Below are 23,414 nucleotides of genomic sequence, written 5' to 3' on the forward strand. Positions count from 1 at the left end.
TATCCTTATTGCTGTGAAATTGAATTATGCGACTATATTCATTGATAATCAGAAATAATTAATAGGTGCTAAGAAAATATGATTATTCCAAAATGAATTTTTGGTAAAACATTTGAAAATGAACCAGAAGATTTTTTTTTTGTCAGAGATAACCCCGGTTTTCAAACTTTCAAAGTACTTTTTAGTAATTTGGTGCCAACGATTTTGGAAGTGTACTTAATATGTTTACTTCCAAACTCTGAATCATATACTTGGAAAAATTGCTTACTCTCCTTCCTCTTCTTTTCCTTACAGACCTTTTCTCTAGTTTTTTGTTGCTGGTAGTACTCTAATCTTTAGTTTTATACCTAGTCAAAGTATATTGCCTATAAAAACACCTAGATCTCTCCCATCCTTAAAAATACCCCCATTAGACACTACCATCCCCTCAAGCTATCTCTCTATTTCTTTCCTCCCTGCTACAGCAAACTCTTAGAACAAGTTATCTGCACCTGATTTTGCTTTCTTTTCTCTTACTCACATTTCTAACCTTTGTAGTCCTACTTCCAAACTCATAATTCAACTGAAGCAGCTCACTCCAAAGTTAACGGTGATGTTTTAATTTCCAATTTGAGCAGTTGTTTCTCATTCTGGATTTTTGTGACACTGCTTTTTCTTAGTTTTCCTTTATGACTGACTGCTACTTCTCAGTTTCTGTTTCTAAATCATCCATATATCTCACTTTCTAGCTGTGGGTATAACCCAAAGTCCTGTTCTACCTCTTCTGTCTATAATCAAGGTCACAGCTTCCATGCATTTAATTATTTCCATTTAAATGGCTCCCTTATCCAAATATATTGTCCTGGTCTCTTAAGCTCCAATCCTACATCCCCAACCGCCCACTGAACATCTTCAATTGAATGTCCCTTAAATGTCTTAAATGGAACATGGCCAAGACAGAGCTCATAATCTTTTGTAATCCCTCATTATTCCTAAATTCCATATTACTTTCAATGGCACAACACGTTTCTGTCACCTAGGTTTGTAACCTCATGGTCATACTTGATTCCTCATTTTCAGTTTCCCCACATATCCATTTTGTTTCCAAGTCTAATCATATATGTCCCCACATCTCTCTCATACATCCTCTCATCTATTTAGCTGCAGCTACCACCATAATTCAGATCCTTATCACTTCTCATATGGACTCCATTGGTCTCCCTACCTCAAGGTGTTCCCCTCTCCAATCCATCTTCCATACAACTACCCAAGTAATTTTCCTAATATACCAAATCTGACCAAATCACTCCCCATCTCAATTGAATTCCATTGGCAACTTGTTACTCCAAGGATAAAATATAAATTCCTCTTTTGGGTATTTAAACACATCACAACTTGGTTGCAGCCTACTTTTCTAATATCACTATATGTTCCTCTTCCTCATGTTCTTCATGTTCCAATCAGATTGATCTTACTGTTCTTCGCACAGACAACACTGTTCCACTTTTCCCACAGATGGTCCCCTATGCCTGGGAATCACGCCTTCCTCAACTCTGCCTTGTGAAAACCTTAGTTTGCTTCAAGTTTGCACCAGAATGTCTTCTTCTACATGAAACCTTTCTTGATCCTCACAGCTGCTAGTTCCTCCTCACCAAAAATTACTTTTTATTTGTGTTGAATTCACCTATGTATGTGTGTGTGTGTGTGGGGGGGGTGATGTCTCCCCCATTAGAATGGGGGAGGATGGTTTCATTTTTGTCCTTGTATCTCCAGTGCCCAACACAATGCCTGGCACTCTGTATGCCCCACGTAAATGCTTGCTGATTGCTTGATTTGGGCCCTGAATTCTTCAGTGTTTGTTTCAGTATCTTAAATGAAGTTAAAGATGATAGGTTTATGAAAATTGCGGATGACACAAACCATTAAATGGAAGACAACATTGGGATTCAAAAGGATCTCAGTAGACTGTAATGATGGACTCAAATAAAATGAAATTTAATTAAGATAAGCTAAATTTCTTATACTTAGGTTCAGAAAAGCAACATTGTGAATAAAAGATGGGGGGTGGGGGGAAGGCAAGTCAGCCAGAAGTTTATAGTATTCTGCAAGTTCAACGTATGTTAACAGAATGAAACAGCAGCCAAAAAAGCTAATTGGTTTTAGTCTGAATTAATATCAATTTAATATCCAGAAAGAGAGAGGCAGAGTTATGACTAGAATGGAGCCATTTGGGCTTGTTCCCAGGGCGGTAAGTTTACTGGTGGCCATGCTTTCTTCCTCCGCAGAGGCAGTCAGTCCTTCGGCAGCATTTAAAGCCAAGTGGTGTGCTAGTACGTTGCTTCCTCTTCTCTCAACTGCGTGGCTGCTCGCCTTAGGCACCAAAACTGCATGTTAGACCTCTGCCAATAGATGCTAGTGCTCTCATATTCTTTAGTGTATAGACCATATCTAAGCTACTCTGTTCAATACTGGGTGCCACGTATTTAGGAAGGACATTGACAAACTGAAATGTGCCCAAAGGGGCCTTATCATTATAGTGAGAGAATGATAGATTATACCATATAAGAATTAATTAATAGGGCATGATAACTATTTTCAAATGTTTGAAGAAAATACATTTTTAAAAAGTGAAAGACAATTAAAACTTTTTCTGACTGGTTCCACAAGACAAAATAAGGAGCCCATGGGTAGAAGTTGGGATCAGATTTTTTCCTTAATATAATGAAAATTTTTCTAGTAACTTATGATAGTGAAAAATAGAATGGCCTGCCTCAGAGCATGGTGGGCATCTCCTCACTGGAGGTCTTTAGATCCATGTTTGAAGCCAGATTTTTGTGTATGTTGTAGAGGGGATTACTATTTGTGAAAAGAAAGGCCTGTGAGTCACCATCACACTCTTGAGATTATTTTTTGAAATACAAGCTGCGTATCTTAATATCAGGATGTGGAGTGGCTTGTAAATCTAGGTGTCTACATTCATATGTAAAAACAGGATTTATGATTCCCTTTTCATAATGTCAATCCAAAATTGTTTGAAAGGTATATATTCTTCAACATTATATTTTTATTATCCTGTGTTTCTTTAAATACTGACACATTTTTATGTCACTAATGCTTTATAAATAATCCTTTAGGTGATAGGTAAAAGTAATCATTATTTTTCTTCTATTGTCTTTTGTTTTAAAGGATTCTTGTCATATCCTAATTGAGGCTTTTATAAATGTTTATAATGTAGATACGTAAGCATAAAGGAGAGAACTGAACAAATTCTGTCCAGAGAGGTTATGATTAGTCATAAGAAATTTTAATATAATTATAATAATTTAAATTGTATAACAAACATATTGTTTAAAAGTTTATATTTAAGTGTTAAAATCATAGCAAGTAATGGCTTTCAAATATTCTGCTTTTCTGTATTTTTAGGGTTTTTTTCCCCATGGCACTCCTAATTTCCTGTTTAATATTTGAGATTGAAAACTTTCTGTAAAATCCTAAAGTTTTGTGATGAACGTTTTCAGCTCTCATATATTGAGGACATTTATTGAATTGAAAGTAATACTTCTAATAATTTAATTCAGTCCTTTGGTTTCCATGAGCCAATAGTTAAGAATCTGTTATTGATTCTTTCACCTATCTTGTTTAGTGATCTTGATAGTTCAAAAAGAGGAATAGTTTATAGTGCTTTTTCTTCAACATTTATTTGACAGAAAAACATGAAGATTTTCTGATGTCATAAAATCATAGTAATTCGGCTGTTGTAGAAATGCTGAACTCAAAGTTTGCATCAAAAGTAATTATTAAATAGAAATGATGTGATTAGAAATAGCCATGATAATTGTGAATGTAATAAATTTAAATGCAGTTGTTAATGTATTGGATTGTACTATCATTGTTTCCCTGGTATTTCTTAATTTGCATTTTGCTTTTTAACCACCCACATATCTTAGTATAGTGCATCTCTTTAAAGGCCATAGGGAATTTAAAATGTAAAAATAAAACAAAAATTATAGAGAAAGATATAAAATACACCATTAAGGTGATATATTTTCTGTTTAATATAACAAGCTATTTATTGAAAAAATATCTTTCTTGAATGCTATTCAAAATATTTTCATAACAAATACATTATTGATTCTCCATTCTCTTAGTTGTGCTCTGTTTCTATTGCAGAAGATTCTTCATTCGATAAGTTCCCAGCAATTAAATTATTATTTACAAAATATAACACCATAGTAAATTTTAAGGTGTTACTACCAAAGATAAAAGTAGATAAATAAATCCTAGCATTGTACTCTCAAGTAGCAGAAAAATGTAGTTAAAAAAAATTAAGCTCTTAGCTTTACAGTTTTTCACCTTTGAAAATGCTTTTGAAATTTAAGTCGAAATACTTTTTAAAACCACCCTTAAATACTCATGTATTTGGGGTAATGCTATAATGTACAATTATCATTCAAACATATTAATTTTAAAAAGAAAATGATTTTAAAATATTATTGTTGTTAACAATTTGATTCAAATTGAAAGTAGATGATGGTACCTATTAGGAACATAATATCTGGAGTTATTTTATAATTTATTGTCATCGTGGTGAATTAAAAATTACAAAATGAATGTTGGGAAAACATCAACTTCAAGTCCTAATTTTCTCATTTGCAAAATGAGGGGCATGTTCCAAGGGGAGGTCCAAGGCCTCTTGCAGTAAAATGCTCCGTATCTTTCTGAAAGAGGTAGAATTGTACTTATTTTAAATAGCCTCTAGGGGGCACCAAGAGATCTAATTGAAGGCATCCCCAATAGATTACATGTTAAATACCATGTTGTCTCTGTAATCTAACAGGTGTGTGGAGAAATGCGCTATCAGTTGAATCAAACCAAAATGAAGAAGGATGAGGCAGAAAAGGAGCACAGAGAGTACAGAACAAAAACTCTAAGGGAGCTTGAAATTAAAGACCAGGTAAGACATGATACTGGCATAACTTTGCAGTTATTAAAGAAATTACTAGAATTATTTCTAAAGTTAGAATTATTCATGTTTATGGTAATTCATTTTAAGACTATCTCTCAATGGCCACAGGCCAGATAATATGACTGAAGGTTCATTCATAATAGCAAAATATTATTTATTACCTTTCACATGAAGTGCTGTGAACACAACTACTTTGTCTGTCTTTCTGTCTGTTAAACACATTCTCAGTCATAAATGTACGTTTGGGTATGTATAATTCTAAAATAAAAGAATTTGCTAGTATGTTTTGAATATAAGAAATATTCCTATAACAATTTCTTCTGAAAACCAACTCAAATGAATTTTTGGATTAATTGAAAAGTTTAAAATTTGTAAGACAAGATGAGGTGATATGTAAATATGTCAATCAAATTGATTGCTGGCAGTGTGGGAACCAATTTTGTGCATTAGATAATCACATAGTACTTTAGTTTAAGAAGCTTTGAAATACTGTAAATATGAGAAGGAACTGCTACTGAAATTCCAATTTAAACAGATATTTTGCTGTTGTGTCTTTTATTGAATGAATGTGTCTATACCAATTTTAATTCATAAGAGAGAGATGAAGTTTTCAGGGAGACATCTCATTGGCTGACTTCTGATTATTAGTTTTTATGTTTCAATATGGAGTATTTTAGGTACACACTACTCTTTACGTATACAGTAATCATATGAATATTTACATAATATCATTTAGTCTTCATAAAGAAAAGCAGGATACATAATGATCATTTGTATAATCAGTTTTACATTCTGAGTACAACTGTTTTAAGTCATCGTTACTTATTATACGTATTCGAAGAGATGAACCCCAGTAAAAATTTTCCAGATCTATACATGGAGATATAAAAGCACAACTATATCAATAATTTTTATGTCTTTGAATTTTTATCCTTTTAATAAAATAAACTGGAAAATATGCCGATTAAGTGAAGAAATTGGACATGAAATATCTACTAAGTCTTAATTGAGAATTTGTATGAAACCTCTGCCACTGAATTGAAAGTATGGATAGTACAAAAGAAAATAATGCATTTTTATACTTAAATCAATATTATTATTATTATTATTATTATTATTATTATTATTATTATTATTTTAGAGGTAGCCTAAAGTAGACAGTGAAAATTATTTTGGAAAGAGCAGTGGACATGAAAGTAACAGATTGCTGTGTGACCTTAAAAGGTCACATGGCCTCTCTGGACCTCAGTTTCCTTATCTGTCAAATGTAAAAGAGAAGATCAATAAGGTTTTTCTGAACTTTAAAATGCCATAATTCTCAACAAAGATATTTTTAAATGTACTCTTAGCGGATCCAGTGGAGGATATGATATTTAGTAGGTCTGAGAATTAGTTTACTAGGTTCGTAAGGCCTAGTGAGGTTGAAAAAACAGGAGGAATTCTTATTTTCTGATATTGAAAAAAGGAGTTGTATCAACTTGGTGTGCTTATTAACTGGAAAATTTAAAGTAGAGTGTTTTTATACATTGTATTACCATTGATCGTCTTCTACGGCATACTTTAGGCATAGGATTTTAGTCTACCTAGGAAAACGTAAAACAGAAAATTCTCGGTTACCTTGCGTACTATTAATACCTTGTCTCTTCTCTTCCACCTGTTATAAACTTCACTGTAGTAACCAATATAACTCTAGGTTATTAATAGCTATTTCCCCTGTAACAATCTACACATCATGTTGTTACTGACAAGTAAATCATATTTTTGAGAATGAAATTTCAGAATTAAAAAAGTTTAAAGTGTTCAGATTTTTTTTATCTTGTACGTTCTTAACCCTTAGAATTACTTTTAAAAAGTAAGCCTTTAGACAGAAGTTCTACTCTCTAAGAGGCCATGGCATTGGACATAAAAACCCTCACACAGTAACGAGTGTGCGTTGTCCTGTATCTTTAACAGAATGTGAAGAAATCTCTTATGTACTTGTTGTCACCAGCATTCATTGAACAGACTTTTTAAAAGGACGGATAGTGGTGTCTTATTTCTGAATAGTTTGGAATGGCAAATAGCATTTGTTCCTTGGTCTTTCAGCCATGACCCGACCTTCTGGCTGAGACCAAAAAGGTACTCTCCATGGCTTCCATCTGCACACAGGAGACAAATTTACATTTGACTTTTAAAAGTTGGACATATCCTAACTGAAGCACCAATACCAGAATACATAATTAATGTTTGTGTTTTCCATTCATTTTTGTTCAGCAAGAAAAAAACTTTTCACATTACAAATTTGGCTACAATTTTTTATGTTATTACTTTATTAATTTTCTGGATAATATGAATTCATGTTAAAATTTTAAAAGTAGGAAAGATGAAACCTGAATATGTCACTGAGGGTAGTGAAAATGAGACTTTTGTGGTGTGTGTGCGTATTACATAGGAGAAGTGTTAGATCACTATATTCATTTTCCTTCTGACCAGAGTCAGGACTTCAATTAGAAATAAGGGTTAGAAGAGCAACAATGACAGTGTATTTCCCCCTTCTTTTTTTTTTTCCCCATATAACTATAGGAACTGACGGCCAGATTGTTCTTCCCATCGACCCCTTTGTATCTCTTCAGTTTACAAAGTACCTGTCAAGTTCGTTGGATGCTTAATGCACAGAAAAGATATTTGATGCACAGGGAAATGAGAAACCTGAGCTTTCTTTTTTAATTAGGGTTTAATTTTATGTTTGTAGACAACCTGTATAATTTTATATATCAGCCTGTATTGGGTGTGGTCATTTTCTTTGTGAAATAAAGTGAAATTCTAGTAAATCTCGCATGCCTTATTTGTTATAATGCACAATTGGTAGTGTTATCATTAAACTCCATCAAAAAAAATTTTTTTAAAGTCTTGAATCTGTTCCAAGTTGACAAGCTGTCCTATCAACAAGCTAAGGAAATATAATTTAGTCCAGTAGGGGGCTTTTGGGCGATGCAGTTAGTCTGCTGTTACTTCAGTTATAATCATATCTAAAGTAGAGATCCTTAGTGTCTGAAAGAAGCCCAAATACGTGTTTAAGAGTTCTATGCTCCAGAGACTTAAGAACATTGCAAGAAATGATATCTGATGTTTTGGTTTTGAGAGCCTTTGTTGGATCCCAGAATTGGATGAGTAAGGTATTCTTTCAAACACCAGAGTGATGGAACCATCTCCGTTCTATCCCTATGACTCTAAGAAATTAGCTGGGATCATCATGCAAAGCGGAGTGGAAGCCCAGCTCTTGCTCTCTCTCTCTTTACCTTGGTGAATAGCAGCAGTGATAGGAGGATTGGGATTCTTTTATGCTTACAAATACACATACTCTCCCATGTCTATGATGTTTCGATAAGAATTTTTTAACTGTTTTCTCTGGTCTCCTTTATTCCACCAGAGACTTTGGGCTTTGGGATCCACTTATATGTAAAATTGGACTTGTTTGGGATGTAATAGATGCATTATGTGGCACAGTCACCAGGTTGTTTAGCCTATTGTACTGTAAAATGGACAGATGACTGGATATAACATCCTCATTTATCAATAAGGAATGATTTGGCTTTGACTTAGTTCAGGATGGAGAAGGTGCTATTAAGTTTTGTGTTTAGAATTGCATGGTTAATCTGCTCTTATTTCAGTCAGTGAGTTAAAAGATGGAATATAATATAACCATATTATATGGAAGTTACCACTTATGGGGACATGATATAAATATAGAAGAAAGAAATAATATGCAAAACTTTATCAGTATGTTATAAATATTGTTAATAAAAAGTTTGGCAAGTAGAAGAATCATACATATGTGTAAAACAAATGTAGTCCAAAGTTTGTCAGTAAAAGCAATAACAGAAAAGGATATGTGGATTATTCAGACCTACATTTAATGGAATTCAGCAATTTGATGCTAAAACATAAAAAATAGGTTGTATCCATAAAGGAATATTACTGATAAGCCTGTGAGGTCATTTTCAAATTCTATTTTAGTCAATGGATCCCTTAGATTCCATATTCTGAAGGTATGAGAACCTGGAAATTATGAAGGAAGAGGGGGAAAAAACTAATTTAAGGCTAGGAAATAAGTAAGAACTATATTTTTATTAGAAATTCTAAACTAATGTTTAGAAAATAATGTTTAAAGTAAGGACTTAAAGCTCCATCTTCAATGTTGCAGAACAGAAACAGAATGATTTCATCACAACCAAAGAGTCAACTGAGTCTCACAGTTGGAAGGGACCTCCCCACACATCTGGTCCAACCTATACCTAAAAAAATGAATTGTCTCTACAGAATACCCAACAAGGTGTCATCTAGCCTTTCCTTGAAGACCGTCAGTGAGAGAACTACCCAAGGCCTCCTGGAGTGGCGTGTTTAGTTTCTGAATAGAGTTGTTTAGGAAGTTTTTACCAAGCTTAAAGTTACCCTTTGTAACTGCTTCTGGTTGTACCTTCTGATATAGTATAGTACAATGGGATAGGGGGAAAAAACAACAACCCCAACACTGACTGGAGTTAGAGGACCTGGGTTCAAATCTCCTCTCTGGTGATTACCCCCTGTGTGTCCTTGGTCAAGTCACTTAACCTCCTCCTAGTCCACTTGCCTCATTTGTAAGATGAGGAGATTGAACTAGATAGCCTAGAGGTCTCTTCCAGCTCTAGAGCTATCTGACCTCAGTAAGAATGTCTGTCAAATCCTATGCCACCTGCCTTCCTCTCAAATACTTGACAATAGCCGTGACCCGCACTGAGTTTGATTTTCTCTCAACAGCCCCAGTTTCTTTACTCACTTTTCACCAGGCGTGGACTCAAGACCTTTCACTAACTTGGTGGTTTCAGCAGGACACTGCAGTTTATTGGTCTCTTCTACCTAAGTTTCACTCAGGAACCTAACAAAGGGTTTCAGCTATTGTTGGGCTAGAGCAGAAAAATGAATCAAGCTTGGCGGTCTCACTATTCCCAGAGGCTGTGCTTGTTTTGGTACGTGCCACTTTTGTACCTAAGAGCAGATTTATGTTTTTTGCTTTAACTTATATTTTACACCTTTGACTTCTATTGAGTTTGTCATCTACTGAAACCCCCAACTCTTTTGGCAGGCAGACTATTTTCTAACTATGCCTCTGCTAGCTTGTTCTCAGGAAGCTAATACTTTCCATTTTTCTTGATTAAGTTTTTTTCTTACTTGATTTAACACTTACTCTAGCCTGTTAAGATATTTTTGAATTCTGATCCTTCCATCCTGCATGTGGACTGTCCTTCCCAGCTTTGTGGAACCTGCAAATTCATCTGTGCCTTTAAATAAATGATAAAATTCTAAATAGGCCAAGCACAGCTCCCTTGGCCGCTCTACTGAAGATCCTTTACCAGGATGACGTCAGAACACGAAGGAGCCTACTTTTTGTTCCCGTGATTCAAGCAGTTCAAGGTCTACCTGTTGCTCCTGTCATCTAGGTCATAGCTCTCTATGCATGTTGAACTTAGGGAGGAACTTCCTATAGTAATCCATTCCTGTCTATGTATTATGTCTTGCTCTGTGGAATTCCTTTTACTAGAGTTTTTTGGTTCGTTTTTGTTTTTTGAATAATAGGAGTGACTCTCCTCATTCATACTGAGAGTGTTTGTAGTTCACAAGGTTCATAAGGGAGGAATGGGAGACCGCCTAGATCAGTGGTGACAAACTTAAATAGAAACAGATCCCTGCCTGCCACATATTGACGTGGAAAACCACAAATTAACACTGTGTTTTGTTAAACATTTCCCAGTAACATTTTAATCTTGTTTAGGCAGCATTCGGGCTGTGCGCCTGGGAGTTTGACAACTCTGGCCTAGGTGACCTCTGGAAGCTCATGTAGTTCATAGGTTCTATAAACTTCCTGAATATCATCTAAAATATGTAATGTATAAAAATTGTCTGTTAAGCATAATGATAAATGAATTGTGACACCTCTCCCTCTTTTCCAGGACTTGTAACATTATATATTATTATAATTGTAACATGTTCTATTATAATCATTATATAATATAGAATACGGTATAGTAATTATGATATAATCATATAATTGGTATATTATAATATACCAATTATATAATCATTATATAATATAGAATACGGTATAGTAATTATGATATAATCATATAATTGGTATATTATAATATACCAATTATATATTAATAATAGTTAAATAAAATTGAACTTTATTCTCTTGTTTCTAGGAGAGTCCTAGGTATGCGTGTGTACAGGGGAGAAGAAGGTAGTTATTATATTGCAGTAAAAACAGCTTATGTCTGGCTACAGCAAATGTTCCAGCAAAGACTGGCTTGCCACTTCTGGCACACACATTTCTTTCTATAGAATGTATGGGATAGTGTCCACTGAATTATACCTTTTGTACAGCAGCACCATAACCAACTAATTTTGTGTCTGAGGAAAGAATATACAATTGTATCACCCTAACCCTAATGGGCGTATAAAGTTTAAGATAATATATATTATTTTATATATTTTTATGTCTCTAGTTGTGTGTGTTCAATTCCTTATCCTTGTCATGCCACTGATAAGATTGGCTTCTCCAATGTAAAATAAAAACATCAAGTGCTCTCTCCCACCTCCAATTTCAGTTTTGCATGGCCTGTGTTATTTCTTCTTTGTATTCTTAATTGATAATGGTTATTGAGTACTAATTGTATAGCAAAGCAGGTGTTATGCTGCAAAACAAATAGAAGAAATTGTTCCTGCTTTCTGAATATCTTAGAATCTTCTTGGGGGTAGAAGGGAAGGGGAAGAATACATATTTGGGGAAATAATTTAAAAATTGCAAAGCAACACATCACATCAGCAGCCTAATAGAGTACAGCTTTGTGCAGGCTACAGTTTGTAGTAGGGAGAACCTGGTTCAATGTGTGTGATGCAATAAAGCTTTTTTTTTTAAAAAAGAGTCTATTCTATATCCATATAATTAGAAAAATTGTTCTTATCACAGCCTAACTGAGGTAGAGTTTATTTTTATAGCATCTTCTTTAGTTTGCTTTAGGCCATATGAATCAGCTTTTTTTTTTTACTTGTAATACTTCAGTTTGAATGGAATTGCCCAGAACAAATAACTGTATCAATTTATGCAGCTTTTTAAAAAAAACTCTTAACTTTTTGAAATTATATTTTTTATTTAGACAGTTACTCAAATTGCTATTTTCATTTATATTTACTACTAGTAACAAACCACAAAATTACATTATCAACCTAGGGAATATATTGAGTGAATTGGCCTTAGGGAGCACATTATTTAAAACTCTTATTAATCACTTGTACAAAATAATTGAGAACATTGTGGGTATTCCCACTCAAAGGAAATGTAGTATATACAGAAATTACCGTGTATGGAAATAACCAATTATGTAAGTAATTATTTTGATCTGGCTCTTAATACCCATTATACAGAAAAATCCCATTCCCTGAATACCTAAAAAAAAAAAAGCCAACAAACAGGAAATATCTCTTTGCTGCCTAAATAGGGCTATTAAACAATTAAAGATGCAGGAAGAAAACAAGGCCCTTAGAACTAAGGGCCAGCACATAGTTTAGGGATTTAAAACAAAGTATTTCCCTTGGAATATATAGCTTGAATGTAAGAGAATCTTAACTTAGAGGTAATTTTAGTGCTTATGTTCTTTTCATATCACTCCAACCACAAGGATTTCTCTAGTATCTACTATTACTGGTAACAGCATATCTAGTAGCAAATTTTATTTGAGTAAAATTCATATCAGATGACTTCTTAAAGGTTCATTGCTTTTTAAAAATAAATGTTATAGATATCTTTTCTTTTTCATATTACTTAAATTTTCCCCTGTATCTATTCCATTCTCCCTTCCCAGAGAATCATCCGTATGAAAAATAATTTTTAAAAGAAAAAGATAAAAAGAAAAAAATTAGCAAAACTGATTATTAGATGATCTTAAAAAAAAATCTGAAAATATATGCCATGTTCCACACTGGCAGGCCACCTCTGCCTTTGCAGAGTAGTGGAAGGAGGTGTCGTCTATCTTTTGGGGGACCATATTTGTTCAGTGCAATTTTGTATCATTCTTTTTTTATTGTTTTATGGTTCATCTTTGCATTTATATTGTTTTAGTGCATTACTTATTTTCCTGGTTCTGCTTATTTCATACTGCGTCACCTTGTAAAAAGTCTTTCCATGATTCTCTGTATTCATCAAGTTTGTCATTTCTTGCAGCACAATAATATTCAAATACATTTATGTGCCACAATTTGTTTACTCATTTGCCAGCATCATCTTTGTTTTCAGTTGTTTGCTTCCACAAAAAGTGCTGCTACAAATATTTTGGAGTACAGAGGCCTTTTTTGTCAGTAACCTGTTTGGGGTATATGTGTTGTAATGGAGTTTATGGGTCAAAAGGTATTGGCATTTTAATCACTATATGTGCGTAATTCCATATTGAATTCTAAAATGCTTACTAATTCACCACTCTACCAACAATACATTAGTGTGCCAATCTTTCCACAACCCTTGAAACATTTTCAATTTTTTGTCCTTTGCCATTTTCTGGGTGTGAAATGAAACCTCAGTGTGGATTTGTATTTCTCATATTATTAGTAATTTAGATTCTTTCATGTGAATTTTAAGAGTGTACATTTCTTCTGAGAACTTTTTGTTTAAATCCTTTGACCATACCTCAATTGATCTTTGCCCTAGAGGAACTTACATTCTACATATTAATAACTAAGGTACTTTCAAGATGTACACAGAGTAGATGGAAGGTAACTTTACATGGATAGGCACTAGCATCTAAGGGTACCAGGATGGTCCTGAGATGGAAGGAGGTATTTGATTTGAGCTTTAAGGAAAGCCAGTGAAACTAAGAGGTGTAGAGTTAAGGAGAGAGTATTCCAGGCACGAGGGAGAAGCCAATACAAAAGTACAAAAATGGGGATGAAGTACTGATTGAGAAAAACAGCAAGTAAACCTATTATTGTGTGTGTGTGTGTGTGTGTGTGTGTGTGTATGTAAAGGGTCCATATTATTAAGAGCTTAAAATACTAAACAGAGGAAGTTCTATTTGAGCCAGGAGGTAATAGGGAGACGCTGGAGCACATTGAGGTGGGGGGTGTGTGTGTGTGTGTGTGTGTGTGTGTGTGTGTGTGTGTGAGAGAGAGAGAGAGAGAGCGCGCGAGAGAGAGATGGTCAAACCTTTACTTTTAGAAAAGCATTTTGATAACTGAGTAGAAAAGCATTGAAACTTATAGGAGGAAGACTGGTTAGAAGGGGCTGTTACAATAGTCCAGGTAAGAGATGGCAAGTGTTTGAAATATTGTTATAGCTTTCCAAGTGTAGAGAACAGGAGCTATACAAGAGGTTTTTGTGGAGGTATTTGGCAAGATTTGGCAGCGGGATTGGGCAGCTACATGGTGTGAGAGTATGAAGTTGAGATTGACCCTGGGTTTACAAGCCTGGGTGACTGGAAGAATAAGTGGTGTCTCTCATAGTATTATTAAAAGGGGACTTTTATGGGATAAAGATAATGAATTCTGTTTTGGACATGTTGAATTTGAAATACCTTGAGGATGTCTCGTTTGAAATGTCTGAAAGGCAGTTGATGGTACTATGTTTTCTACATACAAAGTATTTCAGAAGTTTTAGTGTAGTTTTATGCTTTAATAACCTGTATGTATGTAGATGCATACACACATATATACAGGGTATATTATAAATATATTTATATTTAATTTATATGATACACATATAGGGATTATCTGTACAGCAGTTGAGCCTATGGGTTCTGATGAGATCACCCAGTGTTATATTAAAAAGCAGAACCTTTTTGTGTCTTAGATATTTTGGAAAATTTGATGAAACTTATGAACACCACCGCCTTCTCAGAACACTACTTTTCAATAAGTAAAATAAGACATATAGAATTACAAAGAAAATTAGCTATATTGAAATAAAGATGTAATTTTCCTCCCAGTTAAGCCCATGTAGCTGTTCTGTGAACCTCAGGTTAAGAGCTCCTGGTTTAGAAGGAAAAGAGAAGAGGACCTAAAATAGAGCCATGGAGTACACCCATTGTTAGTGGACATGGTTGAGTGAAGAAAGAGAAAGCAAAGAATCATGAGTAAAGAATTAGTGTTTTCTATACAGATTAGGTTTTTAGAAGTCTGAAGTTGTTTTTTTTAATATAAGGAGTAAAGTGTTTTATCTTTGAGTTAAAATATTTTAACAATTTTCATTAAAATATGCTAGAAATGTATCTTCTCTTCCCATATTTATAAAATTCAAGATCAAATTTCTGAAATCTCTTACTTTGTATTATAGTAACCAATTCACAAATTACAGTTATTATTCTAAGTGCTTTCATGTTTTATCTCTTAATTTTGAACTCGGTCAAGGCACAAAAATTGGCTTTTGAGTGCTACTGAGGAATGAGGGAAAATGAGGAAAACAGTAATATGAGAAAAGTTGCAAAAATCAGTGACTTGTGCCCTTGACTAAGGTTGGGGTGAGGGAAGGAGGTGGGCAATGGTGTGAAAAAAATGCTAAGAATTCAATTTGCCAGCACTTTTCAGAGATATTTTTGCTAGTACTTGAAGCAATTCATGTAATAGCTCCACGTATAACAGACAGACTGAAATGATGCTTGGGAGAGAATAAGGCTAGTCATGATCACTTGATCAGACGCTTACTACTTGTGAGACTCTGGGCAAGTCACTTAACCCCAATGGCTTCCCTGCCCCACTCCCTCAAAAAAGGAGTGGGGGTGGGGTTGAACTTTAATAATCTCTGAGGTCTTTTCAGAACTTTTCTGTGATTTGAGTTTGAGACCTGCCCTTACTCCTTCAGCTGGGTGCTCTCATACAAGTTGCTTCGGTTTGCCTGTCCTCAGTTTCCTTATCTGCATGTCACCAAGATGCTGGGCTAGAGACTTTAGACTTTTCTGGCTTCAATGTAGTATGATTCTTACTTACATAAGTCACGTTAACTCATTTATAATTTTTTTTTATGGGCACACTAAACTAGGTTTATGTATGTTCACCCTTCTTTGTTCATCCTTGGTGGCCCCGATAGTATGGCCATTCATAACTTTAAAAGACCAGAGGGAACAGGTTGGTCTAGACCAGAGGTATCAAACTCCTGTAGCTCAGTGTGCTGGAACCACATTAAAATGTAATTGAGGGGGAAAATAATACAACATAGATAATGTTAATTTGTAGTTTTCTAAGTCAGCATGATGCCTACAGAATCTGTTTCTGTCTGAGTTTGACACCACTGCTCCAAACCCAAGTATTTATTGGGGCTCTTTCCACTTCACCATGCTGCCTAATATTAAGATGCACCTCAGTGGTGTGTTTTTATTTATTATGTTAAGCATTTCCCAATTACATTTTAATCTGAGTCTAGCAGATACTCTGGAGTTTTGCCATGTGGCCTGCAAATTTGACACTTCTGGTGTACATAATTGATCTGTTCAATTCAATTAACAAGCATGTATTAAGTACCTTCTCTAGATGGAAGGTACTATGCCAAGTCCTAGGGATTTGAAATCAAAATAAAGTGGTATTTGACTAGAAGAAGGTTACATTCTTTGAGATTCATTAAAGAAATCATTAATAAGCTCCTATTTGTATATAATCATTGTGTTCAACATTAGGCTGAGTACTTTTGGTGTGAGATAAAAAATAAAATACTGCAATCCAAAGAACTTATAATCTATTTGGAATAATAAAGCATGTAAACCAATAACTTAAATGCAAAAAAAATAATGTTATGCAGCAGAAGAGGCATGCAAATGTGGGAGTGAAGAGGGCATTCTAGGCCTAAGGAGCAGCATGAGCAGGGAAGTGAGGGTTGTTTGGGGGGGTCTAGTGTGGAGCTTAGTTATTAAGAAGGCTGGAAAGATAGATGGGAGCCATATTGTGAAGGGATTTGAGTGCCAGGACAAAAGTTTAAATAGCCCTTAAAGCTAAAAGATCTATGGTCTTCTGAATCAAGCTCTAGACATCAGCCAACAGGTGTTGGGTTTTCTAAGAGGTATGTTTCTACTCCAGTATTCATTTTTTAAAACTGAGAATAATAGTAATAGTTAGCATTGATATAGATCTTTAAGATTTGCCAAGTGTTTTACACATATCTCAGTTAATCCTCACAACGGTCCTCATAGGTAGGTGCCATTATTATCCAAATTTTAGAGATGAGGAAGCTGAGGCAAACACAGGTTAAGTGATTTGCCCAGGATCAGAGTTACTGAATGTCTGAATCAAGATTTACATTTGGGTCTTCTTGATTCCCGGTGCATTGCACTATCCACCTTGCCTCCTGGCAGCCTAGAATAGAGGTGGTAAATAGAACAGAGCTAGTAAAATGTATTTTGGAAAAATTAGCAAATACATATGAAATGAGAAATGTCATGGTGGTTAGTTACATGATTCTTCTTTGCATCCACAGGTTTATCAGACCTTTCATTAAGTGACCCTATAAAACCAAAAAGTTTCTGTGGAATGTTTTACATATTGTGTGTTTATTAGGTCATAGTAAGAAATGTGATTCTTTTTGTAAAGGAATATGTTTTATAACACTGAATAAATATAAATATTATCTTGTAAAAATCTCAATTTAACTTTTATCACATTTTATAAAATTAACTGCTTTACTAAGAAGGGTTTTTTTAAAGTTATACCTAAATTTCTTTTTTTTTAACCTAAATACTTGGTAATAATATGGAACATTTAAGTTTTTTATTTAAAAATTTCTCCTAGATATATAAATCTTTAGCTTGACAGCCTTAAATAGCTTTGACATTTAAACTTTGAAGATGTAGGGAAAATGTTAATGATGTAGTCACTAGATCATGGATTTGAGTTGAAAAGGGTCTCATTTTATACACCAGGTACCTGAGGCCCAGAGAGTTTAAATGACTTCTCCAAAGTCACATAGCTCTTAAATAACAGAAGCAGGATTCTGATTCTCTGATCTCAAATTCAGAGATTTTTTTTTATTGTGCCCTAGAGCTGGGAAAAGTAGAGGAGGCTTCATGATGTACCTGAGCAATGCCTTAAACGAAGAGGATTTCAATGGAAGGGAGGAAGAAAATGTTTCAGGCCTTTAGGGGTGACATGAGGGAGAAGGCAATAATGCCTTTGCAGAGGGACCAAGGCATCAGTGCAAGGCAAGGTCAGGAACAAGTAGAAGTTGATTTTCTGAGTGAAAGTCAGTAATGTGAAATAACGATAGAAATGTAGGTTGGTGCCAGTTTGTGGGGATATGTACCTACCTCTCCTCTCCTCAGAAATTATGTAAGTTCACTTAACAGCATGAAAGAGTTTTCAATATCTTTGGGGTGGGGGTAGGACAGGAAAGAAATGGTGAGAGAGTCAGAAGAAAGTGGGAAGGTAAAAGAGATAAACACATAAACTTTCTGGATTGTAAAGCAAGACTGAATCATCGATCAGTGGGGATGTAAGTGATGTACTCCTGTTAAGGGCACCATCATCCTCTTAGTCACCCAAACTTGCAATATAGATGCCATCCTAACCCCTCGCCTTTATTCACCTTCCGTATCCAATCTTTTGCCAAGTTCTGTTGGTTCTACCTCAGCAGCTTCTCTTGCATCTTCTCTCATTTGACACTGCCATCATCATTATGCAGGCCTTTGTTGCCTCATGCTTAAACTATTTTGATAGCCTTCTTTGAGAAGAGATCTTCTGATTGCCTGCCTTCATTCTCCTGTTGTTCACATCCCCCAAGAGAAGGTTGCTATAAACCAGCACCACAACTCTATTCTATATCAAGACCTTTTCTCTGCCTATAGACCTTCCATCTCTTGTTATCCCTGCCCTTTGAGGGAAGAGGAAGAGAAAAGTCAGTAGAGAGCGGGGATTTCTGTCTCTTGATGTACCATCCCCTGCCTAATTTGCAGTTTTTGGAGCAAAGAGGAGTTGTGAAACAGACTTCCCATCTGACCTTGTACTCGTGCTCTGTTTGTCTCCTGTGTGCGTTCTCCAGCATCCTCTGGGAAGAGGAGTCATTAGTGAACAATTTTATACCTGGTCATACCCTATACATCTCAATGAATGTGAATTTCTGTAGGTCATCATCTAAACTCTAAATTCCCTACTCCCCATTCCTTATTCTCATTTTTCTTAACCCTCCTACGCAAAGACCCAGCCGAATGCTACCCACCTCTTCCACTGTGTCCCCTGGAATATCTGTCCTATAGGCAACACATTTCCCTTTATCCTAAGTCTTTTCCTCTCCCATTTCCTCTGTCTTCTAACAATCAATGAAATCTGGGGCCTCCCTGGCCAAGTTTTCCAGGACTGGCTGCATCTTCACTCATTCTCCTCAGCTCACTGATCTAAGTAGGGGAGTTGGAACATTCCTTGCTCCCCATAGTCACTTCCAGCTTCTCCACCTACCTCCATCACTCAGTAACCTCTCCTTTCTTGATGTTCATGTAATTCATATCTACCACCCAATCAAAATTCTGGTAGCTGTGGTCTACAGACCATGTCACTATGTGTCCTTCCCCCAATTAAATAAATATGAGGGGCTCTCTAATATAAAATCCTGTTTGGCTTTTAAAGCCTTTTACAACCTAGCCCCTTCCTACATTACCAGTCTTTTTTAAAGTATCTTACTCCCACATACTCTGTAATCTAACAGAATAGGTCTCCTTTGCACAAGACACTCCCTCTCCCAAACTCTTCACCCTTTTCATTGACTTTTCCTATGTTTGGAATCTTCCTTTCCTTTTCTCTGCCTCTTGGTTTTCTTGCTTACCTCAAATCTTAGCTCAAATCTCACTTTCTAGAAGACTTCCTAATCTCTCTCAATTCTTGTGCCCAGCCTCTGAGGTTACTTCCAATTTATCCTGTATACATTTTATCCATACATAATCTTTTTCATGTTTTCTCCCACTTTAGAATGGGAGCTTCTTGAGCACAGGTATTGTTTTTGTCTATATACTCAGTGATTGGCACAGTGACTGGCACATGGTAAATACTTAATAAATGCTCATTGTTTTGAATTGAAATAAATCCAGGGTATAAAGTCAATGAACAAGGTTTAAAATCCTGATTCTGCCACTTCCCTATATGACTTGGTTTTAACCTCTCTGGACATAGTTTTTTTAAATTGTAAAATTAGGGGATTGGGTTAGATGATCTTCTAAGGTCTCTTTTCCAACTTAAAATCTATGACTCTGTCATGATATATTTATCCTATGATGCCATGACCTGATTTTTCACATTGGTCCTTCTGTATTTGAGTTCTAAGACGTGGTTTGAGTCTTCTGCGAAGGGTTATGGGGATATGGAGATATGACCAATAAATCAGACTAAGCACACATTTGTCAGAACCATTACTGTATATGTATGTGTCTGTCAGTCAAAAAGCATTTAAGTGCTTATTATGTGCCAGGCACAGTGCTAAGCTCTGGGGATACAAAGAGAGTCAAGAGACAGGCCCTGCCCTTGAGGAACTTACATTCTAATGAGGGAAACAACACATAAAAAAGCAAGCTGAAAAGGGCTGAGAGAATGTGGGGGAGAAGATGCCAGAAGTTCAGAGGAGTGTAGCCTGGTGGGAAATGGCTGGCCTGTGAGAGTAGCCCTCCCATCAGATACAGAGTTCCCAGAGGGAGAGGGTACTTCTGAGGTGCAAGTTCCATGACTGAAGTGACTTCCAGGAAGAAGAGATTTCAGTGGCAATGAAGTCCAAATGAGTGTAGTCTGGGGAGAAAATATGTGTGTGTGTTTATATTTTGAGTCTATATGGGCTCAGGCCTTAGTAGAACGTATGTGGATCTTCATACTAGGACCTATCACATCTCCCTATGTAACATTTAAAGCAAGGTAAACTGAGGCACAAAGTCCTGACCGCAACTTATTAGTAAAGTGTGAATTTACCAATAAATAGGATCTCAGCTTCCTTAGTAAGTTAGGACCCTGAATTAAGGGCACAGTTTTCTGTTATAGGTTTTGGGGAGTACAGAACAAAAAATGGAACATAGGTGATAACTTGGGGCTGAGGACAAAATGATTGGTTACATAGCTGAGATGCAGGGAACCATATCATTGGTTGGAAGGGAATCGAGGGGCTAACAACAACCCCTTCCTTCCCTCCTGTGACTTAAAAAATGTCCATTGTTTGAGTTCACCTCCAAGGTCAAAGATAGTATCCCAGACTTTTGGACAGCGAAGCAGACATCCTTGAAGAATAGCTTGATGGTGTGAAAATACTAGATCAGACTCCCTAGTGTCCACTCACATCACCCAAGAATAGCGGCATTTCTTAAGGCAAGAATAGAATAGTGATTAGCAAGAGAACTGGATTTAACTCATCACAGCACTGCTGAATTTCTGAGCTAAGTTCAGAGACAAAGAACCATAACTTAAGCAGTAACAGGACAAAATCAATTCACTGAATAGAATCAAATAGAAAATGATGCAGGATCAGTCTTGATCATTTGACCTAGGACCTAGGACCTTTATAACCTGTGACCTTTTGCTTAGTCCTGGAAGGCTTTTTTCTCAATTCTACCTTTTGAAATTCTATCCTCTTAAGACCTACATCAGCTACCGCCTCTATGAAGCCTCTCCTGACCCCATCAGTTAGAAATCATCTTTCCTGAGATTTCATATAACACTTTGTTCATGTTTGATTTATGGTGTTTGTGTATAGAGTCTAGCCCCCTCCTGGACTGTAAGTTCCCTTAGGGTAGAGATTCTTATTTATTTTTGCATCTCCTTGGTTGTCTAGTAGGGCAGGATTTTAAAGATATTCATTTATAGTCATCGAAGAATGAACCTGGGAAAATAAAAGAAGGAATGTACCAATAGAAGGAACTTGGTATAGTACTGTAGCATGCTTATATCTATTTATCATTGTAAGTATTGCTTTTTCTACCTGACTCCTCTATATCTTACTATAAGAACATTTTCAACATAAAATGTTTGTAAGAATCCTCTTCGCCCTGATGAATTACAATTTGAACTTTACATTTTACTGTTTCCATATTCGATGTGTTTAAGCCCAAATTCATCTGTAATATTACAATAGTTAACATTTACGTAGCACACTAAAGTTTACAATACACTTTACAATTTTTATTTCATTTGATCCTCACAACAACTCTGGGAATTAGGTGCTACTACTATTGCCATTTTGCAGACGAGGAAAACTGAGGCAGAAAAAAATGTGACTTGACCAGTGTCACATAGCTAATAAGTGAGGAAGAATCTGAACTCTTGCCTTCTTGATTCCAAGTCTAACGTTCTATCCACTGTGCTTCTTAGATGCCTCCTAAAAATTAGCTTTTTTGCAGAGGACCTATGGTCCTTTGATTTACTTATGATATATATGTTTTGTACATTTATTCTAACCCCCATATGGGTTGATATATTAAAGGATGGATATGATTGCAGACAAGAGGCAGTCAAATCAGACTAGCATTGACAAACCACACCTGTAGTATATATGAGATATAGATGACCCACATTTACTTGACCTATTACTAAAGGAGGATTTCTGTTTGGTTTGGTTTTGCCAGAGTAACAGGGATTGAGGTGGGGAAAACATGAAATGATTCTCTTAATTCTTCTTACTCTGGAACAAAACTTAACATAACCCTATCCTCTCTTTGCCTCAAAAATGCCACATCCTGAAGACATCAACGGCCCAACCCTTGCCTTGAACAAAGTCTTCAGCACAGGTTCTGAGTATGGAGGTCAAGTTAGTTTTTTAATATGTTATTTTTTCCCCCAATTACATATAAAAATAATTATCAACATTCATTTTTTTTTTAAATTTCAAGTTCCAAATTCTCTCCCTCCTCCCCCCCCTATTGAGAAGGCAAGCATTTTGATATAGGTTATACGTGCATAATCATTCAAAAACATATTTCCATAGTAGTTATGTTGTGAAAGAAAACATAGACCAAAAAAAGCCAAGAAAAATACAGAAAGTAAAAATAAATTATGTTTCAGTCTGCATTCAGACTCTAGCAGTTCTTTCTTTGGAAGTAGATAGCATTTTTTATGTCATAAATCCTTTGGAATTGTCTTGAATCACTGTATTGCTGAGAATAGCTAAGTCATTCACAGTTGGCCCTTTTACACTATTGCTGTTACTGTGTACAATATTCTCCTCATAGTGCTCATCCCACTTTGCATCAGTTCATGTAAGTCTTTCCAGGATTTTCTGAGAGTATCCTGCTTGTCATTTCTTATAGTACAAAAATATTCCATCACAATCATATACTACAACTTGTTCAACCATTCTCCAGTTGATGGGCATCCTTTCAGTTTCCAATTCTTTGCCACCATTAAAAGAGCTGCTACAAATATTTGTGTATATGTATGTGTGTATATGTATGTGTATGTATATATGTATATATGTATATATGTATGTAGGTAGGTCCTTTTCCTTTTTTATCTCTTGAGGACACAGACC

The 23,414-nt window shown here is 35.5% G+C and overlaps 1 protein-coding gene across 1 annotated transcript in view; it reads left to right on the forward strand.

Annotated features, from left to right (window-relative positions):
• Nucleotides 1–23,414, forward strand: part of SDCCAG8 (SHH signaling and ciliogenesis regulator SDCCAG8) — a 261,854-nt gene that overhangs the window by 73,178 nt on the left and 165,262 nt on the right. The window contains 1 exon segment of the mRNA XM_020982077.2: nt 4,817–4,933. Coding sequence (XP_020837736.1) covers nt 4,817–4,933 — 117 coding nt within the window.

This window comes from Phascolarctos cinereus, unplaced genomic scaffold (assembly GCF_003287225.1).
Source record: "Phascolarctos cinereus isolate Bilbo 61053 unplaced genomic scaffold, phaCin_HiC Scaffold_5;HRSCAF=322, whole genome shotgun sequence".
Taxonomy (NCBI): domain Eukaryota; kingdom Metazoa; phylum Chordata; class Mammalia; order Diprotodontia; family Phascolarctidae; genus Phascolarctos; species Phascolarctos cinereus.